The 18,020-nt window shown below is 32.5% G+C and overlaps 3 protein-coding genes across 4 annotated transcripts in view; 2 read left to right on the top strand and 1 right to left on the bottom strand.

Annotated features, from left to right (window-relative positions):
* LOC123655730 (CUGBP Elav-like family member 1) overlaps positions 1 to 5,891 on the top strand; it is a 100,412-nt gene extending 94,521 nt beyond the window's left edge. The window contains exons 5-6 of the mRNA XM_045591486.1: positions 1,841 to 1,963; positions 2,594 to 5,891. Of these exons, the coding sequence (XP_045447442.1) occupies positions 1,841 to 1,963; positions 2,594 to 2,865 (395 nt within the window). The 3' untranslated portion in view covers positions 2,866 to 5,891. The remainder of the gene's footprint in view (positions 1 to 1,840; positions 1,964 to 2,593) is intronic.
* A 1,521-nt stretch (positions 5,892 to 7,412) lies between these two features.
* On the bottom strand, positions 7,413 to 15,060 carry LOC123655722 (endoplasmic reticulum lectin 1). 2 transcript variants are annotated; one of them, XM_045591477.1, is made up of 8 exons: positions 14,750 to 15,060; positions 14,261 to 14,492; positions 13,082 to 13,246; positions 11,920 to 12,212; positions 11,330 to 11,383; positions 9,459 to 9,617; positions 8,744 to 8,906; positions 7,413 to 7,763 (listed from the first exon to the last, which is right to left on the bottom strand). In XM_045591477.1, exons 1-8 carry the CDS (start codon positions 14,903 to 14,905, stop codon positions 7,435 to 7,437), a joined length of 1,551 nt encoding a protein of 516 aa, XP_045447433.1. In that variant the 5' UTR covers positions 14,906 to 15,060; the 3' UTR covers positions 7,413 to 7,434. The 2 variants fall into 2 exon arrangements, with proteins under 2 accessions (XP_045447433.1, XP_045447434.1); XM_045591478.1 differs by lacking the exon at positions 11,330 to 11,383 and having other exon boundaries at positions 14,750 to 15,059.
* A 343-nt stretch (positions 15,061 to 15,403) lies between these two features.
* Positions 15,404 to 17,362, top strand: LOC123655727 (protein cornichon). The gene is made up of 4 exons (XM_045591483.1): positions 15,404 to 15,594; positions 15,664 to 15,776; positions 16,005 to 16,148; positions 17,202 to 17,362. Exons 1-4 carry the CDS (start codon positions 15,445 to 15,447, stop codon positions 17,227 to 17,229), a joined length of 435 nt encoding a protein of 144 aa, XP_045447439.1. The 5' UTR covers positions 15,404 to 15,444; the 3' UTR covers positions 17,230 to 17,362.
* The last annotated feature ends 658 nt before the right edge of the window (positions 17,363 to 18,020 follow it).

Below are 18,020 nucleotides of genomic sequence, written 5' to 3'. Positions count from 1 at the left end.
TTTTATTCCGAATTAAGCGGTCGCACGTGTAAAAATTGCGTTCGTTTATATATATTAAATATTACGGTAAATGTTTTTGTGAAAACCTTGTTGATAAAATGTAGCGCGAATTTCTTTTTTATACTTTTTTCGTTTAAAAAATACTGATACGTGATAGTTAGTGGTTGTTATGCTAAGTTATGAATGTCGTTATGTTCAAACTGTGTTTAGATTTTGTTCTGACCTTTCTGTGTGAATAATACTTAACATTCGTAAAGAAAGCAGTGTCGCAAAAAAAAATTTTTTTTTTACTTAAACGCACAGTACTAACTTACTAAAATTTAATTTTCATGTTTTTTTTATCAATAAATAATTGCGACAAAACAGATCTTGTTAGTTAACATTCGTCCTTTTTGTTTTTGCATGAGCTTGAAAATCATTTTTTTTTTTTTGTTTGTGTCTTTGAGTAGTTATGTGTCTTTATAGCATAAATTGTACATATACATTTTCTTGTCATTTGTTTGTTTGTCAACTTTATTGTTTTGTACAGAACTAACTTAACATTGTTTTATGTTATAAAAAAATAATAGAGTAAAATAGTATTTAGTTGACTAGGACGTACAGTTTGATATCTATGCCGGATAAAATATTTCAAATTAAGAAATTATGTTTATACGCAGTTGTAGCTTTTTCTTTCTGGAAACATTGTAATGACATTTGTCGAAAGCATATATGCAATTGAAGGCGATTTCTTTTTTCAATTTATTTTTATATGGCCAGGTATATTAGTAACAACTTACAGACAATATATAAAAAAGAATTACCACAGTATTGTACTAAAAATATGAACACATAATAACTATTTTTATTTTTCAAATCTTTATGATTTACTTAAACAGACACTTATTTTTTTCAAATCCACCTAAAGTATCTTGCTTGTGAACTCAAGTATATAATAGTAGTAAGTACAAAATCAAAATTACTTTTGGGGCTAAAGCCATTAATTTTAATATTGAATGTAGAGTCCTAGTTTTAGTAAACAGAAAAAGAAATCGTTTTTTTTTTTGTGTGTCTTTCTTGTTCCTACTTCTAAACGGAACCACATTTAGAATAATGTAAATTAAAAGAAAGATTATTAATTCACAATTAACGTTTTTAAAGTTTGACAACAGTAGTTTTCAAATATATCCATAGAACGATAAAATTACTCAACACTAGGTATATACTTTTTTCATGCAGATATTTCAGAGTAACAAATATGTCATGGTGAGAAATTTCTTTAATGAATAATATCATTATCTACTTGATACAGTAGGGTTAATAATTTTATCTATAGCAACTACTTATATTTCCTGATGTACCTACCTCAGTGAAAATTAATGTCCGGTTATAAATGTCGTGAATACAGTTTATTCTTCACATAAGTTACGAACAGACCTAAACAGCAGGCGGTAAGAGACAATTAGGAACTGTTTCTCCTCAATTTATGAACACAACTTTTAAATTCAAATTTGCAAATTGAAATATCTCGTATATATAGTGAAAATCCATGACGAAAAGAGTAATATATCATCGACTTCTATCTGTTTGATACGGTCATCCGAAAAATAGCGTTATTCACAACTAGCAAAACAGGCCGGGTAGGTGGTATGTTTAAACCATGGCTTTGAAGAGATTTATTTTAATTTTGCACTTAGTACATTTATACGTAGGATGTATCGCTATTTATTGTATAATTTTTAGATGGTATATTTAAACTATAGTATTGAAGGGAATTATGGTGCATTTACACTTAGGGTTGATCACTATTTTCTCTGTAATAAAGTTGATATGTTGAGTAATGGATGTATGTTGTGTGTAGGGTCGACGGCGGAGCCGCTGGGCTCGGCGTACGCGGCTCAGTTCGGCGCGGCGTACGCGGCGGCGCCGCTCGGCTCCGTACTCGGCTCGGCGGCTGCCGCGGCCGCGGGCAAGCAGGTCGAGGGTAGGTATCAAGTATATTCATAATAAATATTTTCGTAAAACTTGCTCGGCAAACACGCTTACGGCACACCTTATGGTAAGCTATTACCATAGCTTATATACGCCTGCAACACCAGAAGCATCGCAAGTGCCTTGCCGACCTAACCTCCAATCTCTCGCCGGAGTTCTGGTCACCTTACTCACCACTGTGTATAAAACAGTTGAACGGAATATTGTTTAACTATTAGGTTACTGTATTTCAATAATAATAAAACACTTTGTATATACATAAAAACTATCTTAAAGCAAAATTATTCAAATTAATTTACATGTGAGGGTAGGTTCACAATCCTTGTTCACTATAACACAAGGCGACGATCAGCACTCCATAAATAGGAGACGTAGAGACTGTGATCGTCTGTAAGGTCGTGGTAATTCCTCAAACGGACTGCTCCAGATTTTGAGCAGAATATAAAAAAAAATACCTGTAAACGATTTGCCTTGACTTTACAATTCATAATTTGAAGCGGCTGCTGTTAAATTTCTAGTCTCCAGTAAGTTAACAAAAAGCGACTAAAAGAAAAAGTGACCTCAGGAACAGACGACGGTGTGTGTATGTTAAACATAATGATTTGTTTTTTGAATGTTCTAGGACCGGAGGGTGGCAACCTGTTCATATACCACCTGCCGCAGGAGTTCACGGACACTGACCTGGCGTCTACCTTCCTACCATTCGGTCACGTGATATCGGCCAAAGTGTTCATAGACAAACAGACGAACCTATCAAAGTGCTTCGGTTTCGTCTCCTACGACAACGCGGCCTCGGCTCAGGCCGCCATACAAGCGATGAACGGCTTCCAAATAGGTACAAAGAGACTCAAAGTTCAATTGAAACGTTCGAAAGAACTATCGAGACCGTACTAGAATATTCCAGAACTCGTTCCTAGTGAATTTACAGAGAGTAAATAAAAAAATAACTAAAACTATGCAGAGGTTGTACGTTTTTGAACGTTTGTTGTGATGTATCCGGTGCACTTGAACTGATGATAGTCGTTAGGTTCGTTCAGAATCGCGAGTCCACGTGCACAGTTGTTAACTAATAAGTATAAGATTAAGGTTTGTGTCAAAGGATTTATCGTTTCCAAAGTATTCCCCAAATTTGTTTATTAATATTAAATAATAATTATTTTTTAAATGATAAGTTATAGTCACTTTAAGCATAAGTTGAATGCGTTTAGGGACCGTTTGGGATTTTAACGCGCCAAAGAGCTGTCAATAGATGTACGCTTTATACCAACGTCTGTGTCATAATGTAAAAAAAAAACTATATTTGTCGTCCGATGTTTACCAATTTTTACCACAATACAGTGTAAGTATTGCCGATGTGTATTCGCTGTTGCGTTCTATGTGGACCTTTTTTTTAGTTGTTTTATTTAGTCTGTGTTGCCGCTAAGAAATATAGCGGTCATGTTCGTTTCCTGTTTATTCTTGTTTAAAATTATAAGGTGTTAGATTAAAATGAAGATCTCAAAGTGATCAATGTATTTATTAATTACATGTTTTCAATAGTGTACTTAATTTTTACGAAGACCAAATTCTTAACCCCTGATTGTCGAATCGATCAAATTAACATTTCCTTTAAAGTTTTAATTTAAAACAAATTAATCTAATGTAAAATTATTGCATTTGTGTGATAACTTTGTATCTATTTTTTCGATATGACAATACTTTTTAAAAATAAAAAACCAAATTCGATTGTTAGATATAAAAGATTACCAGATATTCTGTAGGTGTGTATTTTGTCATGATATCTTTAATGAGTCGTGAATTTGAATTGAACGAAAGTATTTTAAATTGTAGTTTCGAAATGTTAATTTAACGATTTTTCGCTTTTATTTTTCACGTATCTAACATCGAACTTTGACCGTTTAGTCAGAAATTTTTCGTTAGATTAAGTATTTAAACATAGAATAAGTTTTTGTGTAAGTTCGACATTTATAACATTTATAGTTCATTTAAATAGTATTTGAACAAAAATGAATAAATTTTAATACACTTGTCGTATATTTACTAGCATTTTCTAAATGCGTTTAAAAAAAAAACTATTTTGTTTATGTTTTGACAGTTGTGTGTTGTTATGACTTTTTTTTCACGCAAATGCTATGTAAATGGACTATACTTATTGTTTTTTTTTTCTTACTATTTAAGTATGATTAGCACTTAAATAATTTCATATATTTCTTGGCTCACAGTCTAATTTTTCAAATTAAATATCGTTACTTATTCTACGCTATTTGAATATTTTTTTAATCACCTAGATGTCGACTGTTTGTCACTATTCAACTTGTAGTGTATTATTATATTTTTTATCAATTAAGTATTACTTAATACATTTATTCCTTTTCACATACACTATAAATAATGTTATGTGATTATAAAAATCGCTCAATGGGGATATATTTATGTAATTTACTTAATTTAAAAATATTTCTTAAAATATTAAGGTTACCCAAGTATTTTGTTATTGTGCCAATGCATTTGCGGAGGGAAAACGTTCGACCAAAAATAATTTTTAATTTTTTTTTTTTCATCGACGAAGAACTGGACCGATGCATCTTTGTCGTGTAAATTGAAACTTATTTGAAAGGTATACAACGTTGGGCTTTATATCTTATAGTTTAAATTTAGTAAAGATTTTTGATGTCTGATAAAAGACAATATTTAAACTGAATAAGTTTCCTTATAGCTATAGAGCAACTGTCTCAGTTGATTCAGTGTGATTATTGTCTTATTGTGAGTTCTATTTAAAAACATTTAAGATAAATTTTCCTTTTTTTCGTTGTAAGTCAATAAATTATTAGAAATGGGGATGTATTGTTGAAATTTCTAACGATAATCTAAATAGGACAATCATGAGTGGATTTGTTTTTGACAAGTGTGGGTATATTGTAATAAATTGTGTAATATGCTTCATTTTATATGATTGTTCTATATTAGAGTTGCCTACTAATACACAATCCTGGACACGACCACTCCGAATAGTCTGTTTGTAGGTGTGATCTAAAAAAAATATTTAATGAGAAATTTTTTACCTGTGTAGAATTTCTATGTCATTAAACCTCATTGTTGCAAACCGCGTGACATAGGTACAAATGGCTTTTCGTACGTAACTTGCAAGTTGCAACTTTGTAAATAAAACTTTGAATCTACACAATTGACTGAAATAGTTCTGTATGAATACGATCATTTGAAATTATTGTTCATAAGTATGTCCTCGCTGTAAAATTTGTCAACCTGCAAAAGGATGTTGAATATATGTCTGTTTGATATACAATGACTATTTGCAGGATTTGTAGCGATACCTAACTACAAAAAAAAATTATGATAAAGAGGTGGATTTATAATAAAAATGTTTTTCAGATATTTAAAAAAAACAGACTGGTATTCATAACCTTTGCAAATTACAGTTATAATATACGAAGGTTCGTTTTGCTAAATTAATAATGAATAGCTATGAATAGCTAATTGCTTCTGGTTTATCTTCATCATATGAACTAAAAATTTCATGAATATGTTCAAAAATGCTTTTTCATCTTGTTTTTTAGGGCCGTTGTCGATTTGTTACTTAGTCAATTAAAGTTTTTAATTCGTTAAACATCGAAATTGTTTAGTTTTTTTGTCAACTTAATTTTTTTTAAATAACAAATACCTATGTATTTAATATATTCAAATGGCCGACCCGTTCTAAAATTTCTCTTTAATAAATATGAAAACTTTTTTACAAAAGAAACAAAGTCACGGTACCTATCCTAATACAGACGCAAAATTTATTTTTACACTGTTTAGAGGCACCGTATTTAGTAGGTAAACAATTGGTAATTTAATAAAAAGAACTGTTTTATACAACACCCATTTTGTTGATATAAATGTAAATAAATGTCAAGTTAAAATTTTGTCTTCTTATTTTCGACCCCGTGTTACCCTACCCACTGTCACATCACGTCACAATTGTTTTATAATATAATAATTGTTTCTATATAAGCTTACGCTTCAGCCTGTAATATCCCCCTGCTAGACATAGGCCTCTTTCCCCATGTAGGAGAAGGCTCAGAGCTTAATCTACCACGCTGCTACTACTATGAGTAACGATCACTATCAGGTGTACAGGATAACAACCGGGACCGACAGCTTAACGTGCTCTCCGAGACACGGTGCGGAGACCCACAAGGACTAACAACCAGACCAGAAATTAATATTCTTATAAACACAATTATCCACTCCGAGTAGGAATCAAAACCACGACCGTCAGTGTTTAAGCGCCGCCGACACGTCACACACACCATTACACCAGAGCGGTCTAGTTTCTATACAATATAAAGATATTTTACATCTCTCATGTTCGGTAAGTAGGTTCTTATTACCTCCAAATGGGCTTGTAGGTGACTCATTAGCGCTCTAGGGTAATAATGTAGCTAGAAAAGCCCTAGGGCGGTAATTTAAAAAAAATGGCAATAGACATCATGCATTCAGCATCATCATTTCATTCAATGACCAAAGAGGTCGCTTTGCTATTCAGCCTTGTCTTCGTGTGAGTTTAATAGTCATCAATTTTAAATATCGAATGGCGAAGCTCAATTTGAATCTTGAAAAACAAATTAAAAAGTTCTTTACTTGATTCTTTTTAATGATAAAATGTTTTATTCTTGTAATGCCGGTTTTTCTTCTACTTACCTCACAATCGAGATGTAAAGCAGAATATTTAGCTCGGGTGTAAGCATCAATTGCACCCTCGAACTATAGGGGCCCTCGCTGCGCTCGTGCGTAATGCAGTATATTGCTTAGCGCTCGTACCTAGAGGCAGCCTAAAGTGTGTCCAGCCAGGGGTTGGAACTGTCTGAACTATCTGGCTGCTGAGGAAATATTTTTCAATAGTTATAAAGAGTACTAAAAAATTCAGCTTTTAGGCCACACGCTGAAGTAGCAATAGGCCTACACTGTGTCTTATATATACGAAACGTTACTAGCTATGAAAGAAAATGTGTGCCCGCACCTATCTCTCTTGCTCCGTTCGTCTCGCCCAATCACACTTTTCGTAACGCTCTCGTTACGCATTCACCAGCTTACTGCGCCCCAAGCCAAACTTGTGTAAAAAAGTGTTACTTCAAAATTCAGCCTTACGGTCAAACCACAATATAGGTAAATCAAGTTCAGTTTAATACCTAAATAACCATAATAGTGGAAACAAGTAAGATTATTGTATTTCAGAAAATCAAGAAGAGAAAATTTTCATATTGGTGTCATAGCAGTTTATAATAAAAAATATCTTTTATACTGAAATTATAAATAACCATTAGGTATATGGGAACGCTAAAGACCAATGCAATATTTCATCTCACACGTATGCAATTTTCACCTCGAACATTTTTTATTTAGGAATTAAGGAGTAGAAATAAATAAAGAAAACAATAAAATCAACTAAAACCTTTTATTTCTCTAATCAAAACCAAATTTATTCACGTCTGTCTGTTTGATATCTTCATTTTCATCTTTCTTTTCCACTAAATTACTTTTAACTTCGAGGAGCGGTTTACTCGACTTAATTAGACCATTTTCATCTGCCAGAGGTAATATATCACAAATAAGCGGTGATTCTACGCCTAGGATGTAGTGACATGTCCTAGGTTCTAGAAGATACAGTGACACTTGTGCTGGACTTGAAGAATTCTCTAAACATTTTAGTTTAACTTCGGTCTGTCTAGGTTTGCTGGTCTTATCGCAAATGTCTCCTCCCGAATAGAAATGGGATACCGATGTTCTTTGATCTGAAAGCAAAGAGTAGTTATGAAAATTCTTTTAAGCACTAACATTTTTCTGATATTACCAAGTGCTCTAATTTTTCCTTTAAAAAATTATAGGGCAGACTTTTTGAATCAAAGGTGACAAATAAGTATACGGTATCGCCTGATAGTAAGCGAATACCGTAGCTTATGAACGCTTGTAACACCGGTAACATTGCAAGAATATTGCCGACCCTATCCCTGACCCTACCCAGAAGCTCTGGCCATTTTCCTTACCACAGGAACACAATAGTACTTGAGAGCACTATTATTTAAATGTGCTGTTCTCAAAGCATTGTGTACTTGCCCAGTAGCTGAAGCTGTAGCTGTTCTAAATTTTGAACAAGATCTGTAACTATAGTCTTTGAGTCGTTAATAAAAACACCTCGTAAACATCTAAAGCCAAAACGCTTATATTTTACCATTTTTTTTTTATATAGTCAGAAAGGGTATGTAGTTAAATTTAATGTATGTGGTTTCACTGAATTCTTCTAGTTTGTATCCAGCTATTATTTATTGTTAGCAAGAAATATAATTTACAAAAGCAAGGGCTACTTATAATCAACTGTATAGTCTGTATCCATGTCTTGCCTTTAGGTTTGGGCGCTTTTCCCTGTTATCCGGGATCTAGTACAGATGTATCTCATCATACTTGCCCAGCAGAAGGATAGCTTTCTCCCCCGCGATCCACGCGGTAGATCAGGTGCTACTTATAATCAACTCTATAGCCTGAATCCCTAAACATTACAGACTAGTTTAGGCGCTCTGGATCGCTAAATCTTACCGACTTGCTTTTGGCACTCTGGATCCCAAAAACTTACCAACTGGTTTGAACGGTCTGGATTCTTAAATCTTGCCGGCTCGTTTGGGCGTTTTGGGTCCCTAAATCTTACCGTCTGGTTTGGGCTCTCTGGATCCCTACATCTTACCGACTGTTTTGGACACTCTGTATCCCTTAGTCTTACCTTTAGGTTTGGGCGCCTTTCCCCTGTTCTCCTTAATCCAGTCCAGATGCGCCTGTTCATCATACTTGCCCAGCAGAAGGGTAGTTTTTTCTCCTGCGCGATCCACGTGATACTGGACCACATGTTTACCGTAGCAAAACTCGTATTTCCACCAGCCTGTACCCTGGAATATGGTTGGATAGTAAAACTCTTTCAAAAAGGATTCAGAACTGAACTGATGCAGCCTATTCTATATATAGACTTTTCTTCATAGAGGTGAAGGGTTAGAGTAAAAATCCGCTAAATCGACCTACTCGGGGTTGACAGATTATTTTTTACCAGTTGTAAAGATTCTTGTCGAGTGTGTACGGTAACAATCTGGACCCTATGTACCATTTAAAGCATTGAGAAAAGATCCACCAGAAAAAACCAAATATATAAAAATATCTATACAAAGTCTAAACAGAGTTTACAAACAGTAGTTAAACATTGTCTAAACCGAGCGTGAATACAACCCTCAAGCTTTCTGGACTTAATTCTTTAAGTGGAACTTTTTCACCTTTACACCAGATTAGTTTTATTGACATTAAGAATTATAAGTAACAAGATTGAGTAGTCAAGAGGGTACTGGCTCAATTGACACTTGTTTTGTCAGGCGTAGGGCGTAGTTATTGGGAATACTGAAACATAACATCATCATATTATAAATGAACTGAAAAACAGATTGATAACTCACTCCATTCAAACAATTTTCTCCATTCAAAAAGGCGCGAACAGGCGAATCATCCAACACGGGCTGAGATTTATCTGGCAATGGAGCGACTTTACTATCGCCTGTTATATCTTCATCTTCAGTCAGTGGATGCAATTCCAATTTTAAGTGAGTTTCACCATCCTATAAATATGGTTGACAGTTTATATAACTAATAATTTAATAAAAACTAACATTGTGTCTTATAGATGATATGTGTATCATCAGTTATGTTTGGAACTACAAACTAACGCTCGGTTATAATATTTAAAAAAACTATCCGTTTTACTTACGAACTGTAAAATTTCAAACTAGTCAAGTTTGAAATAGATCAGTTCTTAGTAAAAACAAATCTTTTTTATATAATATAATATTAAAGATAGTACAATTATCGTAATCTTAATATATATAAATATCGTGTCACGTTGTTTGTCCGCGATGGACTCCTAAGCTACTCAAGTGTTTTAATCAAATTTGCACACCATGTGCCGTTAGATCCAACTTGAAAGATAGGTTATATTTTATTTTGATATATTATGTAATTATTCTATTTACGAAAAAAATAAGACGTTACGAAGTTCGCCAGGTCAGCTAGTTTATTATATAATTCCTCTGTACATGTGTTTGTCACCTAACTACTTCTAAACGGCTTGACCAATTTTTTGATATTTCGTGTGTATAGTTCGCGTCACGTAAAAAGAACGCTGAAAGAAACTGAAGGAGGTGCGTTTGCGCATGGGTATACTCGCGCACAAAAGTACTACTGTTTTATTTTTTAGTTAGGCTTTCTCTCGCGGCTTCGTATAATGGTTATTGGTAGGTACATTAAAAAATACTAGAAATACCAGTGCGAATAATTCGGACTAAATAAGTATAATAATTATCACTTTACAAAATTACAATTTTTTTTAAACAAAAGCAAAAACGATTTTTTTAGTTATTGAAATATCGTATACAAAAATATTAATTATCTATTCTCTCGATATTCGTATCTTAATAGTTTTTATGTGCTTAAAGTGATAAATTGATATTTGTTTTTGAAATTAATAGTAAATGGAGTTTTCCAAGTGTCCGTACGCTAATATGTTGTGAAAGTGAGTTATAAATGCAGAAAAAACATAACCCTTCCTTGGCAGTCGGGTAAAAACGTGAATTACGATTGACAGTGGTTTGTTTACCAAATAAGACTGTTCCAAAAAATGGACAGTACGAAAAAGTTTTTTCAAGAGTTGGCAACACTGTAAATCGCCTTTGCGCATTTTGACAACCAGCGTTCTTTTTACATGATGCGAATTATATATTATAAATAATTTTTCTCACATCTCTATATAAAACTAATTCCTAATTTAAAACTTTTGTGCGCGATAATATTTTGAGTCGACGTCGAACTGTCCGACCAATAGCACACCGGCAAGCATGCGACACGTGATAAAAACTCCCGTCCCCTACCCCATACCACCAAATAGACCGATAAATCGCTTCTGCGCAGCTTCAAGGCCAGCGTTCTTTTTAGATGACGCGTTTGAAAATACAATTGGCCAGTAGGTGGCACCACTGGACCACTTCCAATTTTTATCAACAAATTCTACAGTGATGAAATATAGGTATTATTATATTCCATAGTAATGGAATAATATACAGCCATTATGAATGGCGCAAATTTAACAAAAAGTTAATGATATGAAAATAAATCAAATCATTCAATTTCAAAAAGCAAATAACTAATATACAAAAACATTCATACTGTGACATAAAAATAAAATGTACATATTTGATTATAACAAAGAAAAACCACAACCACAAAAAAACAATAGACAACATAAAAAATAAAATAAAGCAACAAAAATTATAATTACCTTATCAATCTTTTCAACTTTCAAAACTGCAAGAACATCCCTAGCTTCTTTATCCTGAACATGCCAACACAAATGTTAATAAAGCAACTATTCTAATACTATAATAAAATTTGCTTGCGGTTTAATGCTATTAATAATAATTTCATTATTTCTGTATATAATATTGCCTCGGTTATGTATTTTTAATTAGTCCCTAGGGTGCGGAGGTTCCAAATTTACAGGCATGATTCCAATTGTATATTGTGTTTCTAAGTTTTACAAATACAGATTTCTTACATCTATGACTTGCATGTATAGTATATATATGTACTTAATGTCTCCATAAAAAACATCTTTTAACATTGTAATGACATTCTTTTGACACTTATTCGTTTCTTTTCTAAATTTACGCTCTTAACATTAAACCACAAGTTTTAACAAAAGAGAATTACAAGAAGAAATCACTACCATACCTTTTAAGATATGGATAACGAAAAAAAGCAAATTAATCAATCTTTGACAAACAGAAAGAGTTACAAAAATTAAATATAACAATAATCTAATGTCTACAGTAGGTACCTACAATAAAAATGTACAACAAACAAACTCACATTGTTCATTAGTTTTATAGTTTGATGGTTAAATCTTAAACTTTCAACTTCACTCTTTAATAAATTTCTTGGTTTTTTCGGTGCTCCGTCAAGTGGTATACAATCAATTATATTTTCACTAACATCTTTAGGTTTATATAATGGATGTTCACACAATAATGGTGACAGTATTACTATTTCGTATTCACACGTAGCTGTCTCTTTAAAAGAGTATACTTCGTGTTTGCTATGCGTATAGCACACATATAAAATCCTAGTAAGTCGTGGTTTACCACTTAAGTCACAGATTGTACCTAAAAAAAATGGCAGTAAAAATATATATATGTAGGAATAATATTTAAATATACGCTTCAGCCTGTAATATCCAACTGCTGGACATAGGCCTCTTTCCCCATGTAGGAGAAGGATCAGAGCTTAATCCACCTGCTCCAATGCAGGTTAGCGGATATACCTATTCTCTACTAATGAGTAACGATCGATCTGTGGCTATGGCAGTAAAGAATATAGCCACCCCCTCGCTTCCTGTGGGTCTCGTAAGAGGCGACTAAGGGATAACACAGTTCCACTATCACCTTGGAACTTAAAAAGCCGACCGATCGCGGGATAACCATCCAATTACTGGCTTTGAAATACACAGGCCGAAGACGGTCAGCAGCGTCTTCGGTGCGACAAAACCAGCCCTGCGGTCACCAACCTGCCTGCCCAGTGTGGTGACTATGGGCAAAACACTTGAGTTCGCGCCAATTTTGTCGTGAACTTGTGGAGGCCATGTCCAGCAGTAGACTGCCATAGGCTGAAGTGTGTGTGTGTGTTTATTTTCCTTCAAAATATTAGGTAAAAATTAATCTGACAAATTTTTAAGTGGGAGGAAATGTTTTTCTTCATGCATGGTAAACTACCAGAGACAGTCCCATCTACGGAGTCGCGCTGACGGTCGCAAATATTCATAATATGAATTCCTAATGCATTTTACGAAGTTTTGAATGCAAGAAAATAATTGACCAAATTGGTACCTGGCTCCCGGACCATAACATAGGTAACATACCCAGTGTTATGGAGTAATACAGAAAATGTGACCCCATCACTTCTCATATATGAAGAAGGAGACCTTTGCCTAACAGTGCGATATGTACAGACTATTTTTATACAAATAAAATTTTACCATCATCCATAGCCATTTCAATATAAGGTAATGTCATTCCTTCCACTTTTGTAGTTTTAGGTTTCACTTTGGCCTCTTGTGCTGCCTTTAGATCAGATTCTAATTTAGCTTGTTTCTCTGCACTCCAATGGCCCAAGAAAAACTCCTGGCTTTTAACGCTTTTACCTGTAATTATTTTTAATATTAGAATTAATTTAACTTAAGAAAATTTATTTACTATTAATTGGTACAGAAATAAGTAACAGACATTTGACAAAGATATAATCTTATATACAAAATTCTCGTGTCACAATATTAGTTAAAATACTCCTCCAAAACGGCTGGACCACTTTTTACGAAATTTTGTGTGCACATAAACATCTATTTTTCATACCCCTAAGTTATAAGGGGAGGGGGTTAATGGGGTTAATAATATATATGGCAAAACAACATTTGCGGTGTCAGCTAGTAATGGATAATTTCATGAGCAAACGTTTTAAGGAGTTATGTATTTAATTATGCTATAATTTAACCTATTTAATCTTACCTATTAAAGCGAAAAATTATTTCTTATATAAAGTATACAGTCATATATACAGTATATCTGTGCCTCCTGTGATGAGTGATATAAGTTGAGTATATCCTTTTTGCGATTTTATGTGGGTGTAGCAACAGAAAAATAACAATTTTTTTTTTTTTTAATCTCTTTCAAGTTCTTCTATCTGCTATAGTTACATACATAAGTTTTTGGAAAGTGATATAGCTTGGTTAAAACATGTGTGAAAATTAATATTTTTAAAGTTAATACTGGTGTGGTGTAAATACTGGTGTGTAAATGTGGGTTTTAAATGTGCGTGTGATTTAAATTGTGGTATGATTTAAATTGTGGTGTGATTTAAATATGGAATATCACATTTAATTTTCAAAGCATTTTTCGTTTATATTAGTGTACCTATTGAGAGATATATTTCTTCAAACAAAAACTTTCATAAACTGGTAGATGGAAAATTCAAGTAAATTATGCACATACACGAGTGATAACAAAAAGCGTGATTACTCTACAAAAGTAGATTCTCCAATTGAAACTAGCCCACTTAGTTCACAAACGAGAATTTTTTGAAACCTTGTTTTTGCTCTCCTGTAAAATGATGATTTTTGACTAATATCACTTGTTACTGGAGGCACAGATATAATAAATACCTTCTCTTTCTTCATGATACTGCTTTATGTATCTTCCATGGCACACCTGATAGCTCCAGTAGCTTTCAAGCCTGTAGGAACAAATCTTCTGCGTGAACAGAGGTTTCAAGAGGTTGATAGGTGAAGGACCATCGTAATCTTCTATATTCATTGTTTCTTTCACTTGAAGTTCTGGCAAACGACACTCGTATTTTTCATTATGTGATGTTGTCACTTTTAATACCTCTTGGTTCTGTAATTATTGAATACATACAACTAATAAGAAGAAAATCAACAAACGTTTTAGACATTGTTTGCTTTGGTAGATACTTTTTTGTATTTCGGGTGATGATAATTGTTAGAAAATAAAAACGCATTGTTGTATTATAAGACAATAATAACGTATCGTAATCAGAATAATATCAAAAGTAATAATGATAAAGCTATCAGGTGAAGATTTTTAGTATTTATTAGGAAAATCCATTTGATTTAATAATAGTGTTTGTATACCTTATTTACCAAGGATTCATCTTCTAAATTTGACAAAGTTTCTTGACTTCCTGGCCAGTTTATACCGAATAATATACTATCATCAAAGCCTTTAAAATCATGTTCTATACTAAAAACACCCACAGCACTTAAAATAACTAAGCACAAACTTTTCATATTTATAAACTATTTGATAATAAATATTATTTTATCGTCCTATCACTATTTAGAAAACCATTATATCAAATGATAATTTATTTATTTCTAAAAATTGTTAAAGTACTTTTGCACAACATAACAAAATGGATGAATGTGTTAAATTAAAAAGTTATAAAAACCGACACTAGCGCAAATCTTTATGCCAATCTTATATGAATTTTCCGAATGGGCATAATATTTGGTGACCTTTCCTTTTAGTCGCATTGGCGCACATATGAGTTGGTGAATTGTCATTTGTCAAAGCAATGAACTGTATTACCGCATCCAAACAGATTATGAATACTGCTTTCTGTATAGCGTCGCAAAATAAATGTAGTTTTTGTCAATTGAATTATCTTCAATTATGTATTCAGAATGATATTACAAGTAATAAAATAACAAAACATAATATTCTTATATAAAAATAATTTTATTTAGGACGAACAATTTACTGCTATTGTCTAGAAGTAAATTAAAAAGTAAACGTCATAAAACTGTCAAAATTGTTTTTTGTCAAAATGGCGTTTAGCTTCCCAGCTTTTTCCTACATTATAGCGTTAATTGTAGACGCATTTCTAATATTTTTCTCGATATTCCATGTCATAGCATTTGACGAATTAAAGACGGATTATAAAAATCCAATCGATCAGTGTAACAGCTTGAATCCCGTTAGTATTTTCCGTTTAAAGTGAACAGAAAGTGACTTGCACCAACTAACCTTTTTTTATCAATTTCAGTTGGTTTTGCCGGAGTATTTGCTGCATTTATTTATTAACATACTTTTCCTCTTATCCGGAGAATGGATTTCATTATTAATAAACGTGCCACTGATCCTGTATCACATTCACAGGTAAATAGGTTATGTTGTCATATCGTTAATAGTCAAATCATGCATGATATCGTAATTCTAATTATAATAAATTTGCATCATTGCTGATTCATTCTTTGCACTACCGATCAAACCGAATAATAAAACTTCGGCTATCTTCTGACAAAGAAATTTTATAAACAATGCATAAGTAATTTAATGTTTTACCAAGCCATTATGATTATTACATATAATTTTATTATTTTATAGGTATCGTACAAGGCCAGTTATGTCTGGTCCAGGTCTATATGACCCGACGAGTATAATGAATGCAGATGTATTAACAGTGTGTCAAAGAGAGGGCTGGATCAAACTTGCATTTTATTTGTTATCTTTCTTTTTATATCTCTATGGGTAAGTCTAGATAAACGATAAAAATCTTTAAGTATTTTTTCAAGGTAGTAACGGGTAGTAAAACACTTGTTATGTTTACATTGAACTCACTGATTGAAGGTTGACATAAAATAATAATAAAATTCCAAAATGAAATTTATTTCTTTACTTTACCATACACATAAGACCTTATAAAGGGTACACCTAATGCTGCTTGCATTTTCTACCAGCCAACCTGGCAGCCTGGTATATGCTATGTAATAGTTATTTGTTATTGTTAAATAACAACAATGTTTTTTTTTTTTAAACAGTGATCAATAATATTTTGCTTTTACAACAAAGAGTTATATTTGAAAAAAAGACGTTTATCATATTTGGTTATTTTTAAATAACAAAGTATAAAGATAATTATTGTTGTGTTTGATAAAAAACTACCACTTTCTAGTTTGTCTGATTACATATTTAATTTAATAATTATAAGAGATAATAATAATAATAAATAACTTTATTGCACACAGTAACATATAACAATTACATAAGTATAAAGCTCAAAGGGCAAAAATAATAATAATTACGTCGCATGCAACGGGCGGTCTTATCACTAGATAGTGATCTCTAATTGAGAGAAATATCACAATTCAACCTGTAACATCCCACTGCTCAGCATAGATCCGTTTCTCCATGTAGGAAAAGGATTTGAACTTAATCTGCAACACTACTCCACTGCGGTTTGGGGGATATATTGAGTAACTATCTACTATGAGTAACAATCGCTATCAGGTATTTATAATAACAACCGGGACCGACAGCTTAATGTTAAGCTCTCTGAGGCACGGTGGGAAGACCCACAATGCCAGTCATCCAAACCGGTAAGATATATTTGTCCAAACACAAATATCTATTTTATATCATAAGGGATATTGAATATAATAGTTTGAACTTTACATATAATACTATTATTCCCAATACAAATTGTCAAAACTTGGCGATAAATTGTAAAAAAGATTATAAATAAATTATTATTTTATAATGCACTAATTGAAATTTTCATTAATATTTCCTTTTTTGTTTCAGAATGATAGTCGTGCTGATAGCGGTTTGAGATCAAGAATAATTCCTTAAATAATTATTTATTACTAGATTCCCTTAAGGAGTATCATGTTATTTGAACAAGCTCTTGTTGGATAGCTTCATAGTTCTAAACTATTTTGATAATAAAATCAATAATTTTAGTCTATTGTTATTTTATTTTTGTATGTAAAATATGAAAATAAAACTGAAACACCTTATACAGAGAATCAGAAATAAGTATACCATCTGTATGATTGACTACTTTGCATAGGCCTCTTTCTCAGTGTAGGTAGTCAAGCATAATCAACCACGCTGCTCCGTGCTGGTTAAGGTATTCTAGCTATAATTTTTTTTTTTTACTACATTTAAATCAAAGCTCTACCTACCGTATGCCAATTAGTTAAATTTAATTGTTTATAACTTTTTTATACTTATTATAAAAATCGAAATAAAATATTTTGGGCATGGCACTTATTCATCTTCATTTTAAGCTATATAAATTGAATCTAAATTTAGTACTTGCTCAGTATGAAGAAAGATTAATATAAACATCTAATTTTGCACTAAAAATGCTTACAGTTTCCTATATTTAAAAATCATTAAATTATATATGCTATCAAACTAACGAATACATTTTTCGTCAAAATAACTAGATTGAGAAAAAACATTTGTTATGCAAAAATGGGGCCGTAAAGGAGACCGAGCGGCAGACGGCTGAGCTCAGTGCACTTTCATACGAGGTGTGTTTTTAGCCGCCGCAAGCGCACGTCTCTTATTGTTTTATTTTTATCTTTAATGAGAGTACCGACACAAATAGCAAAA

Source organism: Melitaea cinxia, chromosome 8, assembly GCF_905220565.1.
Source record: "Melitaea cinxia chromosome 8, ilMelCinx1.1, whole genome shotgun sequence".
NCBI lineage: Eukaryota > Metazoa > Arthropoda > Insecta > Lepidoptera > Nymphalidae > Melitaea > Melitaea cinxia.
This window is presented reverse-complemented; position numbering and strand designations above follow the sequence as displayed.